The sequence below is a fragment of the Oryzias latipes genome, chromosome 3, assembly GCF_002234675.1.
Source record: "Oryzias latipes chromosome 3, ASM223467v1".
NCBI lineage: Eukaryota > Metazoa > Chordata > Actinopteri > Beloniformes > Adrianichthyidae > Oryzias > Oryzias latipes.
Window position 1 is genome coordinate 20683506 of NC_019861.2, and position 24370 is coordinate 20707875.

The window sequence follows — 24370 nt, forward strand, 5'->3', positions numbered from 1 at the left end:
ATGGGCAGGAAGAATTTTAGGTGATGAAGGGATCTGACGAGGTCACTTTTTATTAATTAGAAGAAAAAAAAAACTCAGATCCATTATTATTTTAACAACACACGCAGTACTGTTAAAAGTCAGTACTGTTAATTGCTGTTGACACAATGTGACTGCAAGAGGTTAACTGAGACTCATTCTTCTCCCACAGCCAGTTGATTTTTGTCGTTCATCATCTGCTAAGATTCCACTAAATAAAAAAAGGATTTTGTGATGTTTCATTTGGATAAAACTCTAAATTTGTTGCAGAAAGTATCACAAAAGTGCAAAAAATTGGAAATAGTTGCAAAATAATGAACACATCTGAGAGGGAGCCATTGTTGGTCAAAAAGACCTGAAAGGTTTGTTTGGCTGACAATGCCTCCACAAAAACAGCTGATGACAGATTAAAGCAGTCAGGTAAAGTAAGGCCCACTTATTCGTCTTTGAAAAAAATAATAATCTAAATGAAAATTGAAAGGCAAAATGAATATGATTTTGGCATAAGACCTGTTTTTTTTCTTTGAGGTAAATATTTCTCTTTGTCTGTCAATGGAAGAATCATAACTCGTTTCCATAGTGATATATTCATTTTTTTTTCTCTACCTGCTTAGTCTTGCATGTTTCCTGGTCTGTGAGAAGAAAACAGAGTCTCTGAAGAAAAAATTATAGACAGAACATGCAGAGTCCATACAGAAAGCCTCCCGCAGTTATTAAAACTGGAATTCTTCTTTTAATAATGACCCCACTGACCACCACACTGCTGTGCTGAATGCAGGTTATTAATCTTACTTGCAGAATGCTACTGCCATTGTTCTTTCCCATTGTCCCTCATTTGTTGCTATGTCCTTTGACAGCCGCCATGCTTACCTGTTTCAAGTTAAGTATAGCTCCACAAGGATATTTCTTCTTAAATTATTTAACCTTCAAATGAGCAAAAAATATGTCTTCAAATTAATTTTAAAGTGCAGCCAGTGCAGTAAAGAAATAATCTGCAGTGTACATGTTTCTGCCTGAAACCAGTGAGAACAGATCAAGAATCAAATGTGTGCATGACCAAACATACAAGTTACTGCAGTATGCAACAAATGACATAACCTGCAGAATGGAAAGCTTTTGAGCTCTTATATGACCGTAAACATATTTGATCAATTCAATATACTATTAACCTCCAGATGTCTGGACTCCTTCAAAAACAATTTTCAAACATCACAGCAGTCAAGAAGTAGTCCAAACCAGTGCAGCTTATGCTCATACTTTTTTTAATGTATCACAATGAGCAAGAAACATACTTGATGAAATATTTTCAAAGGAGTATATTCAATTACCATCTACAATCAACTTAACTAGGACAACAAGGTTTTTGTGACAAAAGTTTCTTTAAAAGTCTGAAGTTCCATGTGGTTGTATGTATGTTAGTTTCCATGTAATTTGGTACAGTTTGGAAATCTTCATATAATTACAGTAACAAAAAAGCTAACAAGACTACAGTATAGAAAAGACATCAAGAACAACATTTTTGGTTTAACTTGCTCTTTTTTGTACATTGCAAGGCTGTTTTTTCTACCCTCAGATGGGCTGCCTGGAGCCACAGAGCCATGCTTATGAGGCTCAAAGGAGTAATTCAAGAAAACAAAAACCATAGCATAAAAATAAAACCTTGTGGCACCAGAAGTCACAAAAGGAACAGAGTGCTCCAAGTAACAGTTCATCTTTGAAGTTGGAGCAAATGTTTGTTTGGTTGGTAGTTTGGTTGGTAATTTTGGTTAATCCGCTTTTTTTTTTAGAGTGACTGCCTCCTTAAGAACAACAGCAATGAGAATCCATCCTTTCTCCATGTTATTAATCTCTATCTAGATCATGTGGCCAACACAGAGAAAGGTGAGCTGCTATTTGACCGGAGAAATACACTTGTTAACCAAAGAGAAGCTTGAGGAAATGAAATGGTAACAACATAAAAAGGAAGAAATGGAGCACACATCTCTGTCCATCCAGTCCTCAAATTTGGAAAATGTCCATCAAAGAAAAGACGCTAAGGCAGAGCTGGAGAGAAAAAAAACTTATAGGAGAAAGAGGCAGCTGGAGCCACTTAAGTTCCGTTTTCACTAACAACTTTCCTCTGCTTGTCACACATGTTCATTGGTTCCAGAGTCCATTTCCATTATGGAGTTGTCAGTTATTATATAAGGAGGTGGGTTTTAAAGCTGTTTTGAGCCTGCTCCCGGCACCCGTGCCGTTTTGGTGTGCCCACAGCCTGTGGCGTTCTCCTAACAAAATCTCAAAGCTTTCCAGAGTTTTTTTTTTTTCTTCTGTTTTTTAATTATTTTCATTCTTTCCTTATATCAATGACACATACATACACACACAAAACAAATAAAAATAAAAAAAGATGTCTTGCTTTTAAATATATCTATAATTGTATACAGGTATGCGTTCGTCTCACAGTGGGCAGAAGATTACCTTTACAGCAACACTTGTCATTTACGCTCCCTCTTCTAAATATCCAATAAAGTCAAGTATTCCAATGTAAAATGGGGGATGTGAACATCCACAAAACCACCTTATGCCACATTTAAAAATATCAATTGGTATGGGCCATACATCTTTTTCTTTTTGTGTAAAGCTTAAGTTGTGTACACATGTTTAGATTCTAAACTGCTCAGCGCTGAAGTGTCAGTATTCTCATATGTTTAAATTTCATTTTTTTCATAAAGTGAAGTCATTTATAACCCAGCTTTGTGGGTAAAAAAATTGAATTGATGCTGGCTCTGATTAAACATACCAGAAAATCTGGGTAAATAACATAATTAAAAAAAAAGAAAAACCTTTAAAGTGGCCATGTTTCTTTTCTTTTTGCTCTCGTGTTAGAGCTTGAACAAATTAATTAAAGCTAGTGTCAATTTATGATTTAAGAAACATACAAAAGCTTTCATACAAAGAAGAAACACAGGTTCAACGTTAGTTTACAACCGGAAAAAATGCAAAAAAAAAAAAAGAAGAGAAATTACAACTTTATAATTTCTCTAAACTATAAAGTACACAGACATTTTTCAGGGGACTTAATTACTAAGCTGCAGACAAGATCTACTGACTTTCAACAGTAAATTTTGGATTTAACACCAAATCACACCTTTCTATGAGAAGTAACATGCTTACACTTTTTGGACAGTTTGAGCCTCATAATTATTTGGACAAATATATTTACTATGTCGGGAGTAAGAAGATGTTTTTTTTTTTTTTTACAAATTTAAAGATTTCTAGATTTTGATTAGGGAGTGAACATTTTCATGGCAGCATGATGAAGTAGAAGACTTCTTTGGGTACGAAAGCATGCTATTGGAAACAAGAGACATCTTTTAAACCAAGAAAAAAATGGTTTTCTTTAATAAATAATGCTTTGGAATGAAGATAACATGAAAAAACTAGTAATCTACATGTGGAAGCGGCACCCTGCAGACAACATGTGACAAGTCACTGGCAGACCTCCCAGTAAAGGGCATGACACCACCTCAGCAAAATAACCATTTATTCTCTCTGAGACTATTTGTTGGTTAACTGGCATAAACGTCACCAAACCCATGAGATGTGTCAGTACCAGATGTATTATATACATTTTTTGGTAACAACTGTTACTTGCAAGTGAGCAACAACCTTGACTGGATGGAGGGATTTTTAGCAAAGCTCAAAGCCAGAACAAAATGACATTTAGAGGTCACTTTGTTCAGCAAACAATGCAAAAAAAAATGTACACAACAGTTTACATCACCTAAAATCATAAGAAAAAAAATAGATTGTGACAATTAAAAGCAGTCAAATAAAATCAGTCCTTGCTTAAGAACAAAATCATAGTGATATTTGGAATGCAGTTATTTTTTTTTTTTTTACAAATATTATAGATCATTGGCTTTAAACATTGGTCTGTTCAAAAGAAAATCAGCAAAATGTCCTTTGGAACATATATTCACAGTCTTCAAAGTTCCGTTTTTGCAACAAGAAAAAAAAAGGTGTTGCAGAGGCAAGAAATTGGTTTATTGTTTGTTTTAGTTAAAGCTTAGCCAAAAGCAAAATGAGCATGCAACTATGTTTCCTTTTTTCTTATTTTTAACTCTACATTAGCAGCAAAATGTATGTCCTTGAAGACCAGACCTTATACATTTTCTTAAAAAAAATGATGGACACTTAAGTGTGACAAAAGTCAAACAAAGATTAATAACCTCTATTTTACAAACTGCAATGGCTCTGTAACGGTGCTACTCCACAATGCAAGGACAAGGGCCCTTTTTGGTTTTTGGTATTTACGTAAAAAAGCCACCTGTTTGCTTGCAAAGAAGCAGAAACGGCAACTCTAATGCGTTCTTTCTCTTTAACAACTTTGTTTCCTTTCGTCTAAAAACAGCAACAAATTCTCAAGTATAAAGAAGCCTCTTTTTTCATCTTTATGCACCAATGGTGAAAGTGTTTAGTCTTTGGATTTTCTTTTGTCTTAAAGCGTGAGAATTATTATTAGTATTCTTTTTCATTTTCATGTATGACAAAAAAAGGTCAAAATGAAAAAAGATTGTAAGCAAGAAAGAGACCTGCTTGTGTTTTACGCAGGTCTCCAAACGCAGGAGAGCTGAGAAAAAATAAGTGCGTAAAGGGAAATAAAAAGAGTGACAAATTAGAGTTAGATAGATATAAGTGCACAAAGGTAACAAAAAATTTAAATAAAGTCAAACTCTCAATATTTCACCCAGGAGCTTTTTGTTTTGGCTTGACCTAAAAAAAAAAAAAAATCAGCCGTACCAAAAGTTTTAAATAATTCTTTTAAAGAATTAATTAGGAGGTGGAACTGGGTGAATATTTTCCACGAATTTACGAATAAGACAGAAATAAAGTAGATAAATTACCTTTTCATAATCAAGACCATCGGAATGACCAAGACAACATCAAATGAAGTGTCATAAAACTGGACAATACAAAAGCTAAATGTACACTTTTTTTTGCCATTCTACATACTGCTTAAATTCATTTCCAATGTAACAACCTACTTAACATCAAAAATGCTCATATCTATTATAAATACAGAGGGCAGATTTTTTTTCATATCAAAATTTAGTGAATCACCTGTTATCAGTCTGCAATGCTCTCCCTTGTCTGAATATAACTGGGAACCAGATCTTTATTTCCCCACACTAAAAATGTTTTTAGCACTAAAACCAGCAAATTGTTCACCCTTTTGAATGCCCAGTAACTTAGCCTTGTTAAAATTGAATTGAACTTTAAAGCTTTCTGTCGTTGAATCAAGTCAAAAAGATTTGTAAAAAATAATTGCTCAACACTTTTTGGAAACAAAACAAAACATGAAATTCTGTAAAAGAAAAATGTCTGCGAGCTGTTGACCTGAGAATTAAATAGACATTACATTATTCCTCTACCTTTGCAAGCCATTGGTATCTGAATGCTTAAATAGCAAGAAAATTGATAGACTATTCTCCCATACAGTACATACTGGCTTTTAGTGACTGTGCTATTAAGTAGAAATTATTAGGAAACACAGGGACAGCTTGTTGACTCACATTTTTTCAAAATGTTTTTCGAGCCATTTTTCAGCTTTGAGGCAGTCCATTCCCATACAGTACATCAATCCTCCACCAGTTTGACCTTGTCTGTTCTCACATATTAGTTTACATGACTCTCAGTTGAAAAACAAAACAAAAACAAAACATTAAAAAAAACAAAATGAAAACCAGCATGTTGATATGGGAAAACAATCCACTAACATTAAAATTTTTGGTTACAAGCTTTGGAATTGCAGGTAATCTTTACACATCTTTTTTTTCTGAAATTGGTTTGTATACTTTAATGTACTTTTAACATTGCTGCTTTTTATGTTTTTTCTCCATTTGTCATTTTTTTTGTCATTTTAAAGTGTTTTTTAAATATTGTTCATCATTGAAAGCTCTTTTACAATCTGATGGAGTCTGTTCCTACACTAGCAAGGTTACTACTACAACTGTTACTGTCTTTGACAAAACCAGGCTGTTGCGGCTCCTCTGCCGTCATGCCCAGCCTGTCTGCTGACTTCTGACTGCAGTCAGAGTCAGACTCATCGGTAAAGTTGTCTGTTGGTATCGAGGTCTGAACTCCTGAGGTGCTCAATGAACTTGAGGTAACCGTTGAAGGTGAGGACACTGGAGGAAAAGAGAAGGACAAAGGGCTAGCGTTGGTCTTCCCAGCTAAAGCTCTTGAGAAAGAAGCCTGGGACCAGGATTTGCCTGCAGCCGTGGTGCTGAGCGTGGCCGTAGAGGAACATAGGGATGAGGGAACCGCAGATGATGGCATGGTGGCAGATGTTGGCAGGGAGGGAGGGCTGCTGATGGGATGAGTGGCAGACTGCGAGGTAGATGTGGTGTTAGGATTGGGGAAGCAGGCTGAAGAGTGAGGTAATAAACTTGTAGCGTGCTCTTTGGCATTTCTGACTGATCTCTTGATTGTTCTGTGTTTGTGCAATGCCGATTCCAGGTGTTGACTGAGTGCTTTCTCCCCATCCAACGTAGTGTCACAAGCCAAGCAGTCATACAGACTTCCAGCCCCTACACCTACACCGCTGGGGACACGCAGCAGCATCTCTTGCAGGTTTGCCACAGACTGACCAAAGAAACAGTTAGATTTGACATGGGTAACAGCCGCCTCTTCCTTGGTGAAAACAGCTTGACACTTGCGGCATGCCAGTTTATACTGCACTTTTGGGACAATGTACTGGTCTAGATGGTAGTCCAAAGCTTTGCCATCCATCTCACTCTTATCAGAGGGTAATTTGCTATGGGAAGTGGTGGAGGAAGTCGAGGAGGAGGAGGAAGATGTGGCGGTTTCACTTTCTGGGTTGCCCTTTTGTTCCTCTTTTTTAATTGAATCTTTGGCAGAATCTTTACGATCCCCCGAGGTTTGAGGGGGAACTAGAGTTTGGCCAGTCTTGGGTTGCTGGATCTGCTGAAGCTGCCGTTGTTGCTGCTGTAGTGCCTCCTGTAAGCTTTGTTGATATTGCTGGTAATGCTGCAGTAACGATCCAGGGGAAAGACCCATCAATGCTTGTGACAATGCTGGGTTGTAAGGAAAGAGGCTTTCCATACCATACATCGGTTGCAGATAGCCCCCTTGGAGAGCACCGGGAATTTGTGGGGTGTAGTAAGGTGAAAAGCCAGGCATGAAGTAGGGTAAAAATTGGTTTGTAAGGATAGCCGTAGGATCTGATGCCAAAGCAGCCTGAAGAGCCTGAAGCTGGGCAGGGTCGACCACATACTCCATGCCTGGTGTGGGCATAGAAGTGGCAGGAACAGCTGTGTCTGGTTTCTCCTTTTTGGCACTGGCAGCAGAAGTGGAGGGGGCAGGAGTGCTTCCAGCTGAACTTGGTGTTGAGGGCTTCTCTGGCTTTTCCTTACCCTTCTCCTTTTCTACCATTCTCTCAGGCTCACGTTCTCTGGGGGGTTCAGACCGTAAACCAGAAGGAGTCGTTGAGGAAGTGGAGTTGGATGTGGGAGTTGGACTTGAGTGCGAAGCGGATGAGTTGGTCTGGGCTGGACTGGATGCTGCAAGAGATGATGAAGGTGGAGGCTTGTTGGGCAATCCAGACGTGGGCAGGCTTGGTGAGGGAACACTGGCACCAGGCAGGTTCAGAAGGTTTGGTGGTTTGGGGGAAGTTAAAGCTGGAAATTTTACAAATGCACACAGAAAATTAAAGCTATAAACATGTTGAAAGTTTTGCAATGTTAGCATCAATAAATTCACACAAATTATTCAACTACATCTGTTTTCAAATATATAAGGTCCTAAAATGTGAGGCTATTTAAATTAAACAATAATTAGAAAAATCAAAATAGAAATTTTTTTGAAAAATAAACATAATTGTACAGCCTTAAGTTTAGCAATATATTGTTATTTAAATGCAACGTAATTGCGTACCTGAGTTAGATGAGTTAAAGCTGGAAAGAGAGGGACTGCCAACCCCTGGCAAAAGAACAGGTGGAATGCCTTGCAGATTTGGATAGGCCGACTGAAGATTCAGGGCCTGCATTGCTGGGTTATCAAACATTCCCTGTTGCTGCATGGCCTGTTGTTGTGCCAGTCCTAAAACTTCATTGGCCTTCTTAATGCGGTCCATTTCTTGTTGAGCCATGAGTTGGCGAACTGTAGCTGGGTCAAAATATTCCTTTTCTTTATCGATCTGGCTCCCGATGGTATCCTTCACCTTAGAGATGTGCTGCTGGGAGAATATGTGATCACGAACAGACAGACGAGCACTGTACTTGACACCACACAATGAGCATTCAGTCTTTGGACCCTCATAAGAGGTCTGATTTATTCCAAAGTGCTTGGCCATGTTGAGTTTTGCCTTTTTCTCCTTGGCACGGGCATTTTGAAACCACACCTGAACGACTCTCTTTGGAAGTCCAATTTCATTACCAAGTACCTCACATTCCAGCATAGTGGGTGTCCTGTAGTCGTTAAAACAGGACTTTAGAACTTTCAGCTGAAGGTTAGTCATCTGAGTTCGGAAGCGCTTTTGGCCAGGTCTGTCTCCACTGTCAATGCTCCTGGTACCTGAGGCTCCAGGACTTGGAGAACAAGGATCAGCCAAGCTGGATGTTTCACTGTGGTCAATCATATTTTCATTGTCGTAGTCCTTAGCATAATAGCTTGTTGCTGGGCTTACCAGCCCTGAAGACATCTGGTCATCATTTTCAAGGCTGGGGGCTGTGCCGGTAGACTTTGAAAGGTAATCTCCACTGTTTTGGCTGTGCTTTGGATCAGCACTGTCATTATCAGCATTAGCCTCATCACCTGTGGTTGTGTCTGTGATGGCTGTGTTTACAGAAGAACAGTCATCATTATCCAGTTTGCTCTGATCAAAGCTGAGATTAACAGAGGACATTGCTGCACTCTCAAAGTCTTCCATTCCTTCAACTTTGATGGATGAAGGACTTAGTAGATGTCTGGGCGACAGATCTACATTTTTGTTGACTGGTGACATAGAAGAGCTTTGTCCATCACTGTTTGTAGTGGGGACTAATTGAGAGTAATTTGATGTCTCTAAAGCATCCATTTTCATTTGTATACTCTCTTGCTCTGGTAACATACCAGCGAGAGTAAGATTATATCCAGCGCGTTTGGCTTCATGCCAGTGACGGGACCTAATGTGAGCTTCAAGGGCAGTTTTGGCTTTAAAAAGAGCTCGACAAAAAGGGCACCTACGATGGGCTTGAGCTGGCCCAACTGCTCTAAACTGACCCTTTCTCTCTCGAGCCCTGGTATTCTGAAACCAGACTTGCACAACTCTCTTTTTTAATCCCACCTCATGTGCAATGTGGTCAAGCATTTTTCGAGTGGGGTTTGAGTCTAACAAATACTTTTGGTAAAGAATCTCGAGCTGCTCAGGTGTGATGGTGGTTCTGAGCCTCTTGTCTCTCTGTGGCTCTTCTCCACTATTAGTGCTGTCATTTTCTCCTGGGCTAGTACTAGCTTTTTCTTCTAGCTTCCTCTTCAGTGAGTTCATGGTCGAGGTTGGGGTAGATGGAGAGGTAGCAGAGCTGCTGGAAATCTGTGGCATTGCCCCAGGGAGAAGTTGGCTTGCCAGAAGAGGATTACTGGGATCAAACAGCATGAAAGACATGTCAATTGGACGGTCAAGGAATTGAGGATGGATGAATTGATTTTGCACAGACAGAAAGTGTAACTGCTGGTGTTCCTGCCAGTGTTCAAATGATGGAAAACCAATCTTGCACTGCTCACACTGGTAAGGAATCATTGCTTGAGCCAGTTGTGCAGCTGCGGTCAGGTGTTGAGTGACGCTTATGTGAGCGCCTTGAGACGACGCCTGACTTGTCTGAGGTGCTGAGGGTCCAGATTGCTGCTGTTGCTGGGAAAATGACTGAGATGAATGCTTGACGGACTTAGAGACATTTTGGATTTTATCTTCTCGCTGAGATCTGTGAAGTTGTGCCTCAGACTGGGGTTGATGTATAATCTCCTGTTTAATAGACATTTGATTTTCCCTTGGATCAGCACAGATTTCAGGTAACTGCTTGGGCTTTTCATCATAAAAGTTTGAGGTGGTTGCTGGTGATGCTTCCTCTTTTTCTGTAGATGTGAGGTGTGAGAATGATGAAGTTGAAGGAGGAAGTGGACACAGACTTGAGGAGGAAGGCATTGGGGTGTGACAAGAAGAGCCTGAAGGGGTATAACAATCTTGGGATAGATCAAATGAATCTTCATTTTGACTGTCATACTGTCCATCCTCATCCTCGTCTTTGTAACAAAGCTTTTTTTGGTGTTTTATTAAATCAAATATCCGCTGAAAAACCAGGCTACATTTCTTGCACTGGTAGTTTAGATTGGATGTGCGGATATATCGGTCATTTGACAGTTCTCGTCTTTCACCTTCTTTTCCTCCATCACCCTGGTTCTCATAATTCTTTCTTGCTTTCTGGCGAGCATTTTGGAACCACACAACAATTACACGGGTGGGGAGGCTCAGAAGGTTGGAAAGTTGTTCAAATTCATCATCTTTAGGGTAAGCGTTGGCATCAAAGAAGTCCTGCAGAACTCTTAGCTGATAGTCTGTAAACCTTGTCCGGGATGACCTCTTACTTCCATACATTTCTTGCTTTTGGGGTTCAGGTGAGGGGGGTTTTGAATCAATTTTGGTGTCTTCTAATGTTGTTGTTGGTGGATTGTTAAAGTTGTAGGGTGAGTCTTTATTGCGCTGTCGTTCTTTAAAGAGGGTGTTTCTGAACCAATGCTTTATAACTTTTTGCGGCAGCCCTGACTTGTCTGCCATTTCTTTAATTTGTTCTTCATTTGGGGAGTTATTGATGTCAAAGTACTGTCGCAAGACCCTGAGCTGGTCATCGGTAATGCGTGTACGTGGCCTCTTGTTCTGTTGATGAAGCATTGCTGGTGTAAGCTGTTGTCCATAAAGCTGAGCCAGATCAGATGCCAAGCTAGGCTCAACTGATTGTAATTGAGGTGGTAACTGAGAAGACAAAGATTGCAGAGGCATTGGTTGCATCATGAGAGGGGAGAAGAGGGGTAGATCCATTGGCATTGGTAGTTGGGTCATTGGAACTTGTGGTTGTGAGGTTGGTACAGTAGGAGGTGTGAGTGAGGCAACAGAGACTGGAATATTTGGTGTGGGAACTCTTTGCGGTTGAGGAGGAGGCGGAGGAGGAGGTGGAGGAGCTGGAGCAGCCTCTGGTGTAGAAGGTCTCAGTGGATAGAGTTTGTCATAATAGTCTCTGTATTCCTTAGCAAATCTCTCAAGGGATTGGAAAGGAAAGAAAGCTTGATGGATGTGCTCTTGGTGACTCTTCAGAATCAGTATGTTTGAAAACAGCTTGCCGCAGGTTTCACATTCCAGCTTCTCTAAACCCTCAATAGGGTCCACCACTCGAGTTATTCCTCCAGGACCACTTGATCCAGTGGGGCCAGATGACTTTTTTTGAGCTTTCTGTTTGTTTTCATTGTACTGAATTACTAATTCAAATCCAAAATTTTCCAGCAAGGCTTTAGTTGCATTTCCTCGAGCATCAGAAGCAATCCTTGGTGGAATTAATCCCGTGTCTTGGTTAATATTTATGGAAATATGTTGAATATCCTTCTTTTCTTTTGGTTTGGCTTCTGTAGTGTCTTTGTTTATACAGTCATCGTGTTTTTCTGTTGTATCCTTGTCCTTTTGTATTTCTCTATCCTTTTCAATCAATTGTTTATGTTTTTTATCAGCCTGTTGGAGGAGGGATGCACTCTGGTGTAGCAACCCCATCTGGGCTTGAACTTGTGCCTGACTCTGCTGTTGCTGTTGCTTCTGATGTTGATGTGGTTGTTGCTGTTGCTGCTGCAGGTGGTGGTGCAACAACTGCTGCTGCAAGCAACTCTGTTGAGCCTGCTGGGCAGAATTCTTTAGGTCTTCCAGCAGCGAAGAGGTGGAAGATCCTGTTAGGCCAAGTGCTGAATTGTTGATGTTGATCTCTGGGTTGAGCTGAAATTCTGCCCCAGGAATATAGAAAGGGAACAGCAACTGCTGCTGCTGCAATGGTAAAAGCGCATCAGTTGGCATTGGAAAATGCTGTAAAAGTGCTGGATTGAACAGCTGGGATTGAAGAAGTGCAGCTTGTTGTTGAAGCTCTTGCTGAAGCTGAGCTTGAGCTTGGGCTTGCGCTTGGGCCAATTGCTGTTGTTGCTGGAGCTGTTGCTGTTGCTGTTGCCCCCGAGCTGAGAGAATTTCTGAAAATTTAGACTTTTTTGCTTCATGGTTTTCTGATGGGGAAGAACGGCAGGTTGATGAAGAATTTCCTATGTTTTCAATGCTATGAGGTTGGTTCATGTGAATACTCTGAGCTGTCTGAGGGGCAGAAGAGCTGTGGCTCGTAGAGCTAGTAGCTGAGTTACTTGCAGGGGTTGGACTAGATGTTGAAGTGCTGATATTGGACCCTCCACCACTTGGACCAGTACTGCTTGCAGAGCTGGAAATTCCTCCTGCTGCCTCCAGCTTGGCTGCCCTAGCTTTGGTCTGATGTAGAACAGAGCGCATGTGGATTTCCAGAGTGGAACTCTGACTATATGCCACATTGCATGTGCTACACTTGAATGGCTTATTGTCAGGACTACTGGTAGGCTCAGGCTGACCAGTGGTAGATTCTTGAAGGGCCCGCTTCACTTTATGAAGGTGGGAGACAGAATTATAGTGAACCAGCAGAATGTTCTTTTGTGTGAAAGATTCTTTGCATACGGTACACTTGAAAGGACGAGACGGGTCCAAGAACTTTTCCATTGTAAAGTTGGGCCCCTTTCTGAATGGCAGAGCACGTTTAGGTTCTGATCCAGAGTCTTCCTGTAGCGAGCCTGTGTCACTGCCCGTTGGACTTTGCTTGTCTTCTTGGTCACTGTCATCTGCCTCCTTTTCATCTTCCCCCAGACCTCCATGCTCCTCACCCATGGTTGGATCCCCTAATACCATAATGTCACCATTCATCAATAATCCTCCATATAATTGCTGGATATCCGCTTCACTTAGTTCCAAGTGACTGGTTTCCAAATGCTTCTTCAAGGCCTGCAGAGTTCTAAAGCTCCGCTGGCAAAGACAGCACATGGTAGCCGCTCTTATCACATGGTACTGCGAATGGAGTTGTAATTTCTCGATGGTCTTGAAGGCCAGGCTGCACTGGTTACAACGATACTTGTAGACATGGCGATCTGACACCGGTAGCTGCGATCTCTTGTTGTGAACTTCATTGAAGTGCGTTTGGAGAGAGTTTGAGGATTTAAACACTTGATTGCAACCTTTTTTCCAACACAGAAATCCAGTGGCATCCTCTAACTGTTGATCCTCCAGAGCTGTTTTTTGAGCTTCAGTAATATCAGTGGGGAGGGACACCCCCTTCTCCAGATCAGCATCTGCTGCATCTGTGAACAAATCATAAAACAAAAAGCATATCATGAGGCTTCTATCTAAGTTATTAAAAAAAATCATTTAGTTGAAAACTGCGGGTAAGACTTGTAAGCAATAAGATCAGTCATTCAGATGTTTTTTAGCATTGAATGAATGTAACAACAAACCCACCAATCAATGCGAAATATATATAAATATAACAATTTGGTACGTTTTAATTAAGTAAATTAAATTAAAGTAGTAGATATTTAAACTAATACAATATTTTCAATGAAAACATTACAAACCAGTTTGTTTCTTTAAATCTTCTATGTTAGAGTTGGCTGTTGCCTGTGGGGTGCTCCGGGACTCTCTGTCTGGACTGGCCACAGGTATAAACATAGTTGCTGGTAGTGCTTCGGTAGCAGTCACCTGTAAAAAAAAGATCACAAAGATTCCAATTGTAAACAAATCATTCAATGGCAAAGAAATAACTTTCCAGTTTAGAAGAATGAATGACGGTTGGACACGGGAAAAAAGAATTATTCTGATTATTTCCGTAATGCACAGTATTTCTATAATTCTGTTATATTCATTCATTCATTCATTCATCTTCTTGACCGTTTATTCCCTTTCGGGGTCACGGGGTTGCCGGAGCCTATCCCGGCCACTTGGGCGTAGGCAAGGGATACCCTGGACTGGTCGCCAGTCTGTCGCAGGGTAGAATGTCTTCAATCACACATCCATTCACTCTCACACTCACACCTATGGACAATTTAGAGTTGCCAATTAACCTATGAAGCATGTTTTTGGATGGTGGGAGGAAGCCGGAGATCCCGGAGAAAACCCACGCACGCACGGGGAGAACATGCAAACTCCACACAGAAAGGTCCCTTGATGTAGTTTATCATGTCCCCCAGCCGGGACTTGAACCGGGGCCTTCTTGCTGTGAGGCAAGAGCGCTAACCACTGCGCCACCGTGCATTCCAATTCTGTTATAATTCAATTAATTGACTTGATTGATTAATTGATTTATAGTTCGATGATCCAACCAGATCACTCTGTCAAAGACAAGATTTTAACTGAATCGACCTCAAAAACTTCTTTCAAAATTAAATAAATAAATGAATTATATGGATATTGGAAAATACCATTTAGATTGAGGCACAGAAGGTTTATTTTACTATAACGTAAAAACGACTGAGTGCATCAAAGCAGACAAGACACATGTGATGGCAGCAAAAAAATGATCAAGCCATCATTCCAGTCCAATGTATGTAAACATTTTGAATATTGCGAAGAACCGTGACCATAAAGTGTGTTTTAATGTTCTAATAAAGTTTATTTTTATGTGGAAAAACAAGAGTGGGCAGAACTTTATGAAACTAAAATGTGGATGGATTTGACATTAATTCTTTTTTATTTATCTGTGCACATATTTAATTTACACTGGATTATCTTGCAAGAAATACAAGGAATCTGGAAAACGTCACCAGCACTGTTCAGTACCAGGTATTTATCTCAGAGTCACACTGGTTGAATTTTTGGCTAAATATTTTCTGGTTCGATTTTAGCTCAGAGAACTGGATCATTTAAAATGAACTAATATTGACCATCAGCAACCATAAATTATGATGTGAATCAGCTTGTTGTTAAAATGAATCGTTACACCCTAATCCTGTTAAGTGTGGGAAAATTGGCCAGCTCTTAATTTTTAATCATTCATGATTAGATATTTTACAAAAAAGCTAGGCAGCTACTGCAGTGATTCAGTAGAAGCAAGTTCGTCATCCTTTAGACATCCCTGGGCTCATTTAGATAATAAAGTAAAATTTTTTTGGTCCTTTAACTTGTCAACCTTTCTTGTGTTCAATCTAAGCATAACTTACTGTGGCAATCAGCTTTTCGACACAGTCAGGAGCCACACTGTGGAGATGAGTGAGGTGAAACTGCAGGTGGATTTTGTTGTTGAGCATGTCCTGGCATAACGGGCAGCGAAGCATCGGCTGAACAGAGTGCTGTGTCATCACGTGCATTCTGAGACGGTTCAGATCCGTGTTGGTGAACTTGCAGTAGGGGCACTGGTACATCTTTACGGTCAGACACACAGAGAAAGAGAAAGATAGATGGAAACAAGGGCTTATTCTGGTGCAGTCTGTTCACTGGGCATGATGGACTAGCTTGGGGGGGGGGGGGGGGGGGGGGGGGTTGTAGACGAGGGGGCAGGAGTGGGGCTCCTTTCCAATGAGCAGATCCCTCTGATCACAGACTAGAGTGTTATACTGAACACCACAGAGTCTTGACACCCACTTCAAAGTGCTCTCATCTGTCTAATACAACATTGATTTTTCCACCTTACACACACCAAAGCAAAGGGGCTAAACTAGTTTTGAGTAGAGTTAAAGCAGAATCTACATTTAAAAAGTGGTGCACATTTTAATATATTTTAATGGACCAAAGTCCAAAGAAAAAAAAAACTACTTCTAAGGGCTCGGTAACTATGGATTTAAGTACTTTTTAAATTAAATCCCCAGTTTAAAAGACACGCAGTGTAAGAAAATATTACGTTAATTATTAGCAACATTCTGTGGCTTGTAATTCTCACCTGCTCAGCAGTCCCCTTCTCAGCTGTCCTGGGACGCTTCGAGGACAGCACGCTCTCTGAAGTCCCTGACCGTGAAGAAGGCCTCTTTGAAGAATTTGGTGAGTCTGACAGGTGCCGTTCTGTGTGGCTGGATAAAGCTAAATGCAAAAATAGAAAGGAAAGCAGGCATGTCAAGAAGAGATGGATACAGAGCTATGGAATGTGTTACCCAAACGTTACAGAAGTCTATTTAATAGAGTATGCCAGAGTGGCTACTGTGATCCACCATTTTCTGTTGCATATACTTACAAACTTAATCATGGGACTAAAACACATTATTTTGCCAAATAACACTGAAATTATTGGAAAAATAATTTCACAGTGTAATACAATGAATCAAATATTATCAAAATATGTCAAAGATGGTAGAATAGTGAAGAAAAAATAAATTAAGTTTTGTATTTCTATCAAACAACTTCTTTACTGGATTGCAGTTATTGCAATGAACACAAAAAAAACAACAACTATTCTTTGACCTCTGAGGAAATCTCAAAACAACAAAATGTGTTTAGGGCATCAAAACAAGAAGACAACTACGAGTTCTCCTACAAGTGAATCCCACACAAAGCATTAATGGGAGAGTTGCAGTGGGGCCATATTTTGTCACTGTAGGAAAGTATTACTAGGAAACTTAAGGAGATGTCTCATGAACCCTTAAATAAGCCCATAAAGAGTTAAATTTAACCTGATTTGTACAGTTCTGGAAGTCTAAATTGAGAACAGAGGGGCAGTAGTAGGGGAGGGGTGGTGTGGTAAGGGGTCAGGTTAAGGAGGGCTGACCATGCTGCTGTTCCAGACATTAAAATGTCAGTTTGAATCAGGACAAGGGGAGCTGAGCTGATTACTCAGTGGGGGACCTGGCTTCGGACAGAGCAGCCTGCAAGGTCTCCCAGAGACACTGGGATCAGCCAAGGAGACCCCATTAGGGTCCAGTCACAGTCAATCCTATTAAACACATCCACTAATAACAAAGAGAATGTTAAACAAAAGGAACCTCCCATTCACTGACATGAACCTCTTAGTCATGGCTCTGTCACCAATACATCCACATCAGACTCCTCAAAACTGGCTGGCATCTTACATGTAGTGAAGTAAAAATTTTAATGAATAATGTTGATGTATATTTTTTCATTGCAAACGCATTTGTGTCATCATGGTAAAAAAAACTCTCCAAGCAAATGCTGCTTTTCATTTTTCATTCAGTAGCTTGTTATTTTTACGACAGCTCTTTGACTATAATTAACATCAAACTCCAAAAGGTAGGAAAAGGCTAACTTCTCTCCCTGCGGTGGAAGAGGAATTAAGAAACAAAACGGCTTCTACTAAAGGAGATCAAATGTGAGAAAAAGGAGTGGTTCATTCTCAGCTGTGAAGTGTGTAAATGCAGTAAAGAAAGCAAGCACAGATTACTGTAAGCATCAAGTATCCTCTTAACCTCCTGATTAAGAGAATAAATGTAACAACTGTACTTTCCCAGCAGCTCAATTAGCTCCAGAGAGGTGGAACAAGTGGCTGTTTATGCCAAAGCAATAGAACGCTGTGGTAAAACAGCCCCAAACTCGTTTCCTCATTCAGGTGCTTTGTGTTTAAGTATGGATGAGAGAAAAATGTGTGAGGCGAGGACAGATGGAGAACTGTGGAGGCTTAGTTTGGCGCAGTCTCACTCGTCACGGCCAATTAGGACCCCATAAATCTGATCAAACCTGTTCTCTTAAGAACAGTACACCCCAACACCATCACCAGACCCATGACTAACATCTAACTACTGTAACCTTTTTTTCTTTCTTTCCTGTCAAGGTTAATAAAAAAGGAAGGAAAAAACGCAAAAGAAGAAAATAGCATTAAGAGAGTTGTAGAGGTTTTTTGATCATTAGGTATAGCCTTTACGTTGTAGATTTGACACTGCTGTCTGAGAAGAAACCTGCATGCATGAAACATGTGATATGTCAAGATGTTCATGAGAATGAAAGATTATTTCCTGATGGAGCAGACCTTAGGAGCATCAAAGAAACAATGAACTGCCAAAGTCGGAGTACAAAAATGTCCTAAAATATTGAATAACATCAAAGGAAGTCATGGTTTTGCTTTTTAGAGGCCTCAAGTACACAGGAAACTGTGAAATTTAGAGTCTTTTAGGTGTAAACGACTTGTGACTTAAAACCAACATTTGGATTTTAGCATAAGAATAAATATGGTCATTAACCCATAAGAACCCAGACCCATTTTTCCTTAAAGGGAAAATTATGTTGGGTACACCACAAAGCAAGTGGACCACAGAGCACATTTCCAATTTTTTTCTGTTACACTGATTTCACCATGGGTTCTTTTGGGTTACGTGGAAAAACATTTGATTTCTAAAGATCTACAAGTAGGCTTGAAATTAAAGGAGAAATCCTGTTTTTCTGTCAAGCACCATTCAATTCTGAAGTCAGCGTGGAGATTACTCCTGTAATTATTGTTTCTGTCAACACTTAACACTTGATGACTTAAAACCCACTTTTCAGAGCCTTGCAAATATATATAAATAAACTACAATTAGCTGAGTCCGAAACAGCCATGACCACTTTGTTCCCTCCCCATTAGGGTCCCTAATGTCTTCTCCAGGCCTTCCCCTAACCCGAACCTCTTCTGCTGGTCATTAGACACAGAGCCTCCATCCACACCAAACATCTTCTGACAGATACACAGGGTGGCTTTTATGTTAAAGTACTACAGGCAGAAGGACAGGGCAGAAAAGACCTATGAGTCAGTTACAATAGGTGATAATTAATTCATGCCCATTTTCTGTAAACCATAGGCTTTTCTGCTGTCGGGTCCCTTAAGTGAATTGGACTATGGCACCTTGTCTCTCTCTTGTAGCCGGACTGTATTATTCAAGCTGCAAAGGGGCTGTCAACCAGTCTCTGGAGCAATCCTTGCAGCCTTGTTGTGCTTTCAAGGGGAAAAAGATGGCGACTGGACAGAGTGACTGACACAGCAAAGGCTGGATTAACCACAGCAGGTCATCTGCCCCTGAAATCTTTGAGAAGTGCAAAATCACAGCTACCCTTATGCGTCCTTGAGAAAAGATTTCCACGTGTAAGAAATTGTGGTGAATAGAATGAAGACGACGGGGAAAAAAGAACGATGCTTTGAAGGGGAAGAACCCTTCATTGTTGTCGGGGCCCAATTGTAGAATTTGCACATTACAATAATTTTCACACATGTAAATGGGAACTTTAGGCTGTCAGACAGTCCAAGTACTTTCTTTGGGAAACTTTAAATTTATATGTTACATTTTTGAAAAGTTTTTCAACTGATCTCCAGCTCTTCCAAAACCTAAAACCTTCACACCGCTGAGACCTCCCACTCCTTTGCCATGGAAAACCCTAACCTCCATTCCCTCAGTAAGCTGGCCATTAATATGGAGATGATTCAACTCCCCCGATGCTACAACTCATTTTCTTTCGGTGCTAATGCCAACAATACCTGGGTATTGTCTTCTCTTTTTCCCATTTCTTTCCAGGTTTTTAATCTACAGCCTGTGTCAGAGCCCAGAGCAATAAAGGGCAGTACTCCATTTCATCATATATCTCTGGGGTAATTACTCTGCATTAAAAAATGATTTTTTTTTAACTTAGAGTGTAAGATTAAAAAAGCAGAATTACCTAAATATATTCCTTACATTTGTAGGGTTCACTTCTTTTCTGTATGACAAAACAGGGAACTTGGTATTCTAAGAACTGTGCGTATGTGTGTGTGTGTGCGGGTGGGGGGGGGGGGGGGTGAGTTTATAAACTGAAAAATAAAAAGATAGATATGACACAAAGAGGCCTGCTGTAGGGTGAACAGAAACTTAGTTATTCACCTTTGCACCACACAGTTCCAGCTGTAGCCTGTAGGCTGTTGAAAACTCTGTTGCAAAACTCAAACACTGAGCTTTCAGGGAGGAGAATCACAAACAAGGACAATTTATGGCCTATTATCTCAAAGGCAAAAGGAATTATAATTTGATTCCTTTGAGGGGTGACAAACAAACTGAGGACGTGACATAAATTTGTGAGCACTGCCACTCCTCTGTCTATAGATTCCACGCTAATTACATTTTAAAAGCAGTAACAAATCACTGCTGCACAAAAATTGTTCAAAGTGACATAAACACTGACGCCAATAACTTCAATATAAATAAGCCCAAAAATGTAATTTCAGCTGTGAGCAGAGTTGATATTAAAATCAGCACATCTGCATTGTTATGTGGAGAGTCATTCATTATACATGTCTGAATGAGCAACAGCCAAAAACTAACAGAATAAAGTGAAGCCAAATAAAAAATGAGCAGGATGCAATGCCCCAGTCGTGCGTCTAGGGGATGCTAATCATCACATTCATTACCCAGATCACATGCAGAAGCTGCAGAATAAAACATATTAACTTCTGTTACCCCCCAGGACACCTGAATATGAAGAGAGGCATGCTTTAAACTCACAGCCTTAGACAGCCCCCCAGGTTTGAAGTAAATATTGATTATAATCATTATACAGGATTGAAAACACTAAAGTCTTATTGTAGGGAAATGTAGAGTAAGAAAATATCAGGTTTTAACAAGTTTTTTATTGTCGGCAAATGTTGCTTTTCTCTGTGAAGAATGATCATAAATATATACAGTAAGAATATCATTGGAAATACTCGCATTTCCTAAAATATTTAGAGCAATCATCATCACGCGTTTTCATTTTGTGCTGAACACACCGTGCCTGAGTTTGCAGGCACATTAACAATTCCCTTTCTTTTTTCCTTTCCTATTCCTTCAACTTCTGATCACCTCCCCCCATCTTTTACATTCCCTTCACACCTGCCTCCCTCCGTTTTTGCATTCCATACATTCAAATGCAGCATAAATACAGCAGATGCTTTAAGAAAGGTAAGGAAAATGCAGATGATCTGAACCCCTTTTAAAAAAGAATTGTGGCCTTTTAAGTGCTAAAACCGTGAAGGTTGTCCAGCGACTGCTGACATGATCCCCAAAAGATATTTTAAATCAGTTAAAAATCCTACGTTCATATAGTATTTTCCTCTGACTTAGTACTGAATATGATTGTGATCATTTGTGAGATAATGATTTTAGTTCATTTTGATTAGTCTTTTTCAAATTATTATTACCTTTTTATTAACAGGATTATTGTTATTTTAATATTTTTGGATTATTTCATGTCCAACACATAACAGTTGTAAATAAAAAAAGAATAATGACGGCAGATTTCAAGAAATGACAGGCCAAATACATATGTATCTTACAAAGGCTGCTGCTGTTCTTTTAAACGGTTTAAATGAATACTGAAGAGCTTCTTGGAACAAGAAAACGAAAATAAGATTGACAGAAGCTTTAAAAGGGAGGGACCCTTTTTTCTGTCTGCCTGACAGTGATTGTCATTTGTAAAGGAACAATGTTGCACTCTGTTCTGCCAGTGACATGACAAGGCTAAGAAGTACTTCACTAATTCTAATGACTGACTTTAGAAACAGCGCAGCATCAGGCAGTGGGATGTAGAAAACACCTTACAAAATAACAGGTTGTCCAAGACTCCCAAACATTTTTTTTAACAACCACTCCAACTGTGGACTATCAGTACAAAATTTCCAGACAATCACCAGCTTAGAACTCACCTCTTTACCAAATCTGTTGTTTGGTCTCTGCTTTTAACTCATAAGACAGCGTTTCGGCATCTATTCTGAATGGGTTTTGTCACTCAGAAAAACATAAAGAGCCTTTCCTTTAACTACAGTCGTCTGCCTTTTGCTGACAACACAGCCTTGAACCCACATACCGTCTCACCCATCCACCTTTCCACTGACATCAAACAGAACCTCAGACCTGGTTCCCTAATGCAATGCTATTTTTAACTAAGCGTTTCTAATAAGCTGCTGGGAAGCTGTAAATTTTTCATATGCAAGCACATATTTCCTTTGTGAAAACACAGAAACACACTTATTTGGTGATTAGCGACTGACAGAGGGGAGGAAAGAAACTGAATATGCTTGTATCAAATTGCATGCCTTTCAAAAAATAGGAATCCTAATGCGAGGAGTCGTCTTCCTGTGCACCACAGGTATGAGTGAATTATTAATCGGCCGGCTCATTTTAATGCTTTTTAAAGTGCTTTATTTTGATGTGCTAAAACATACTTTTAGCCATATTCAGTCAGGCATGCATATCATTATTTCTTCCATCAAAGAGGAGTGTCGCCCTTTCAAAGAGCACAAACAACTCAGCCTCATTTAAAATAGAAGTTCGAATATCAAAGACATTTCACAAAGGCCGGGCTTCAAACACTATGATGAAGTTTTTTTTTTTTTCCAGCTATACTTTATGAAAACTTAGTATGCAAAAGGTCTGAATTGTTTTTACTTTTTAACCTGACAGTGTTGAAGTGGTCTTGAGCAAGTTTGCTAAGCTTCGTGAAAGCCTTTGTAAGATTCTCTATGAACGGTGGTGTCTTTCTTACTCATCTTCCCTCCAGTCCTTGTACCTGTCCATGCTCAGGCTATTGTTCTTGATTTAACCTTCTTCTTTTTTGAGTCACTTTACACTAAGTTAAGAGAAATGCTAAATCAAAAAAGGTACTTGAATCCAGCAATGGCGAGCTGTTGAATTAACTCTTAACAAAAATTTAAAAAACAGCTAAGCCCCAATTTTAAAAAGTACCTTTAGAAACTCTGTAATAAGCAGCCTGTAACAAAGACATAATGGGAATTTATTGAAATGAATTGGACAGATGAGGCTATGTCCTAAAAGTTGAAAGCAGCATGTCCTTAGAATAATAAAGAAACAGCTTGAAAAATATACTCTTCAAACTTTATGAATTAGAGAAACTGAGGGGAAAGGACAGAAAAGTCTCAGTGAAAGAAATTGTCTTTTGAGAAAACTTTATGGAGAGCAAAGCACCTAACTACAGATGTTGGTATGAATAAAAGTGAAGTTGTAGTCAGCACCATTTAGGATGAAGGTTTTAAAACTAGCTGAAGACGAACATGATTAACATTTCGGGGTTTAATCAGTGCAGACCTCGTTTGCCAGTGGGGTGAAGCCAATACATATCTAAGACCAGCAAAGTGCGAGTACAGTTAATAAAGCTGCTCCAACTTAGATCATTCATCCAGATGCATTACAACCAGACATGTCATCACAACAGGTGGGGAGGCCTCAACAATAGGAGCATCTTCTTTTCATGCTTAATAAAATCATAGTTGTTCTGTTCTGTTGTGTGACCAGTAAGGCCAGTAATCTCCACCCAAAAAAAAAAAAAAGAAATACATATTTACCTAAAAAAATCCACAGGGTTGGATGTTTCCTTTATATGCTTGCAGTGACTCAAATTTATTACCAAAACCAGGCCAGGAAAGACAAAAACAATCAAAAAATGTAAAATCCTTTCCTTTATTTTGGAAAAGTCAAACAAAGAAAAGTTGACTAAAAAAAAGGGACACCTAAAAGCTAAAATTTGGATATGTTATATATCTGAAAATGAAAAGCAACCTGCTTGATCAGTGATTCAAACCTGAAGCTCCACCCCCAAGCATAAAAGTCACCACCTATACGTCATTAAAGAAAGACATGCCCATCCTGACTGCTAAAGGTAAATGTTGGAGAGGGTTGTGTGCTAAATGTTGTGTGACAAAGCTGAGACTGGGATGTTTGAGACTAGTTCAGACCTTCCTCACCTATGACAAAACATGGTCACATGTCACAGTTTATAACGAGCTTCAATGTCTGAAAACACACAACAACAATATTCCAAACGCTATTTAGTAAGTTGTCAAAGTTTGTTATAATACTGAAAGTTCAATTGTTTGTATATGTTTATTTTAATCAAAAGAAAAAAGGCCTGTTATGTTAAAGCTTGTTGACCATACAAACAGTGAATGTGTGTAAATGTTGGTCTTACCTGTCCCTTTGGTGAGATCCTTCTCCCCCCCACTTTCTCTATCTTTGGTTTGGTCCTCCTGGTCTGTGGTGGTCTCACTAGCAGCCTCCACATCCTCGCTCAGCTCTCCTGAAGGGGGAGGGAGAACGGGATATGTAAATCACCACGCCATCAGAATTGGTGGAAGCACTTAAAGGGACGGCAGCGTTTTTTTCTATAGGAGCTCACAACAATTACATTTGCTGACACACAGTTGCAAGGCTAGCAGACAAAGAGGGCAGAATCTGCCTTCTGCTCTGTTCCGTACGGCGTGATCTTTTCCGTCATATTTATTTTGACTTAAAATTTAGCATAGGCATGCACTGATTTGGGAACAGGAAAAATTCATCTTTCTTCCTCTCCTTT

The 24370-nt window shown here is 39.7% G+C and overlaps 1 protein-coding gene across 1 annotated transcript in view; it reads right to left on the reverse strand.

The window, feature by feature from the left end:
- Positions 1 to 1263: 1263 nt before the first annotated feature.
- The window catches only part of zfhx3 (zinc finger homeobox 3), a 126090-nt gene continuing 102983 nt past the window's right edge, over positions 1264 to 24370 (reverse strand). Inside the window, exons 6-11 of the mRNA XM_023953481.1 lie at positions 23987 to 24094; positions 16026 to 16162; positions 15310 to 15510; positions 13729 to 13852; positions 7960 to 13455; positions 1264 to 7703 (exon numbers count right to left, since the gene is read on the reverse strand). Of these exons, the coding sequence (XP_023809249.1) occupies positions 5965 to 7703; positions 7960 to 13455; positions 13729 to 13852; positions 15310 to 15510; positions 16026 to 16162; positions 23987 to 24094 (7805 nt within the window). The 3' untranslated portion in view covers positions 1264 to 5964. The remainder of the gene's footprint in view (positions 7704 to 7959; positions 13456 to 13728; positions 13853 to 15309; positions 15511 to 16025; positions 16163 to 23986; positions 24095 to 24370) is intronic.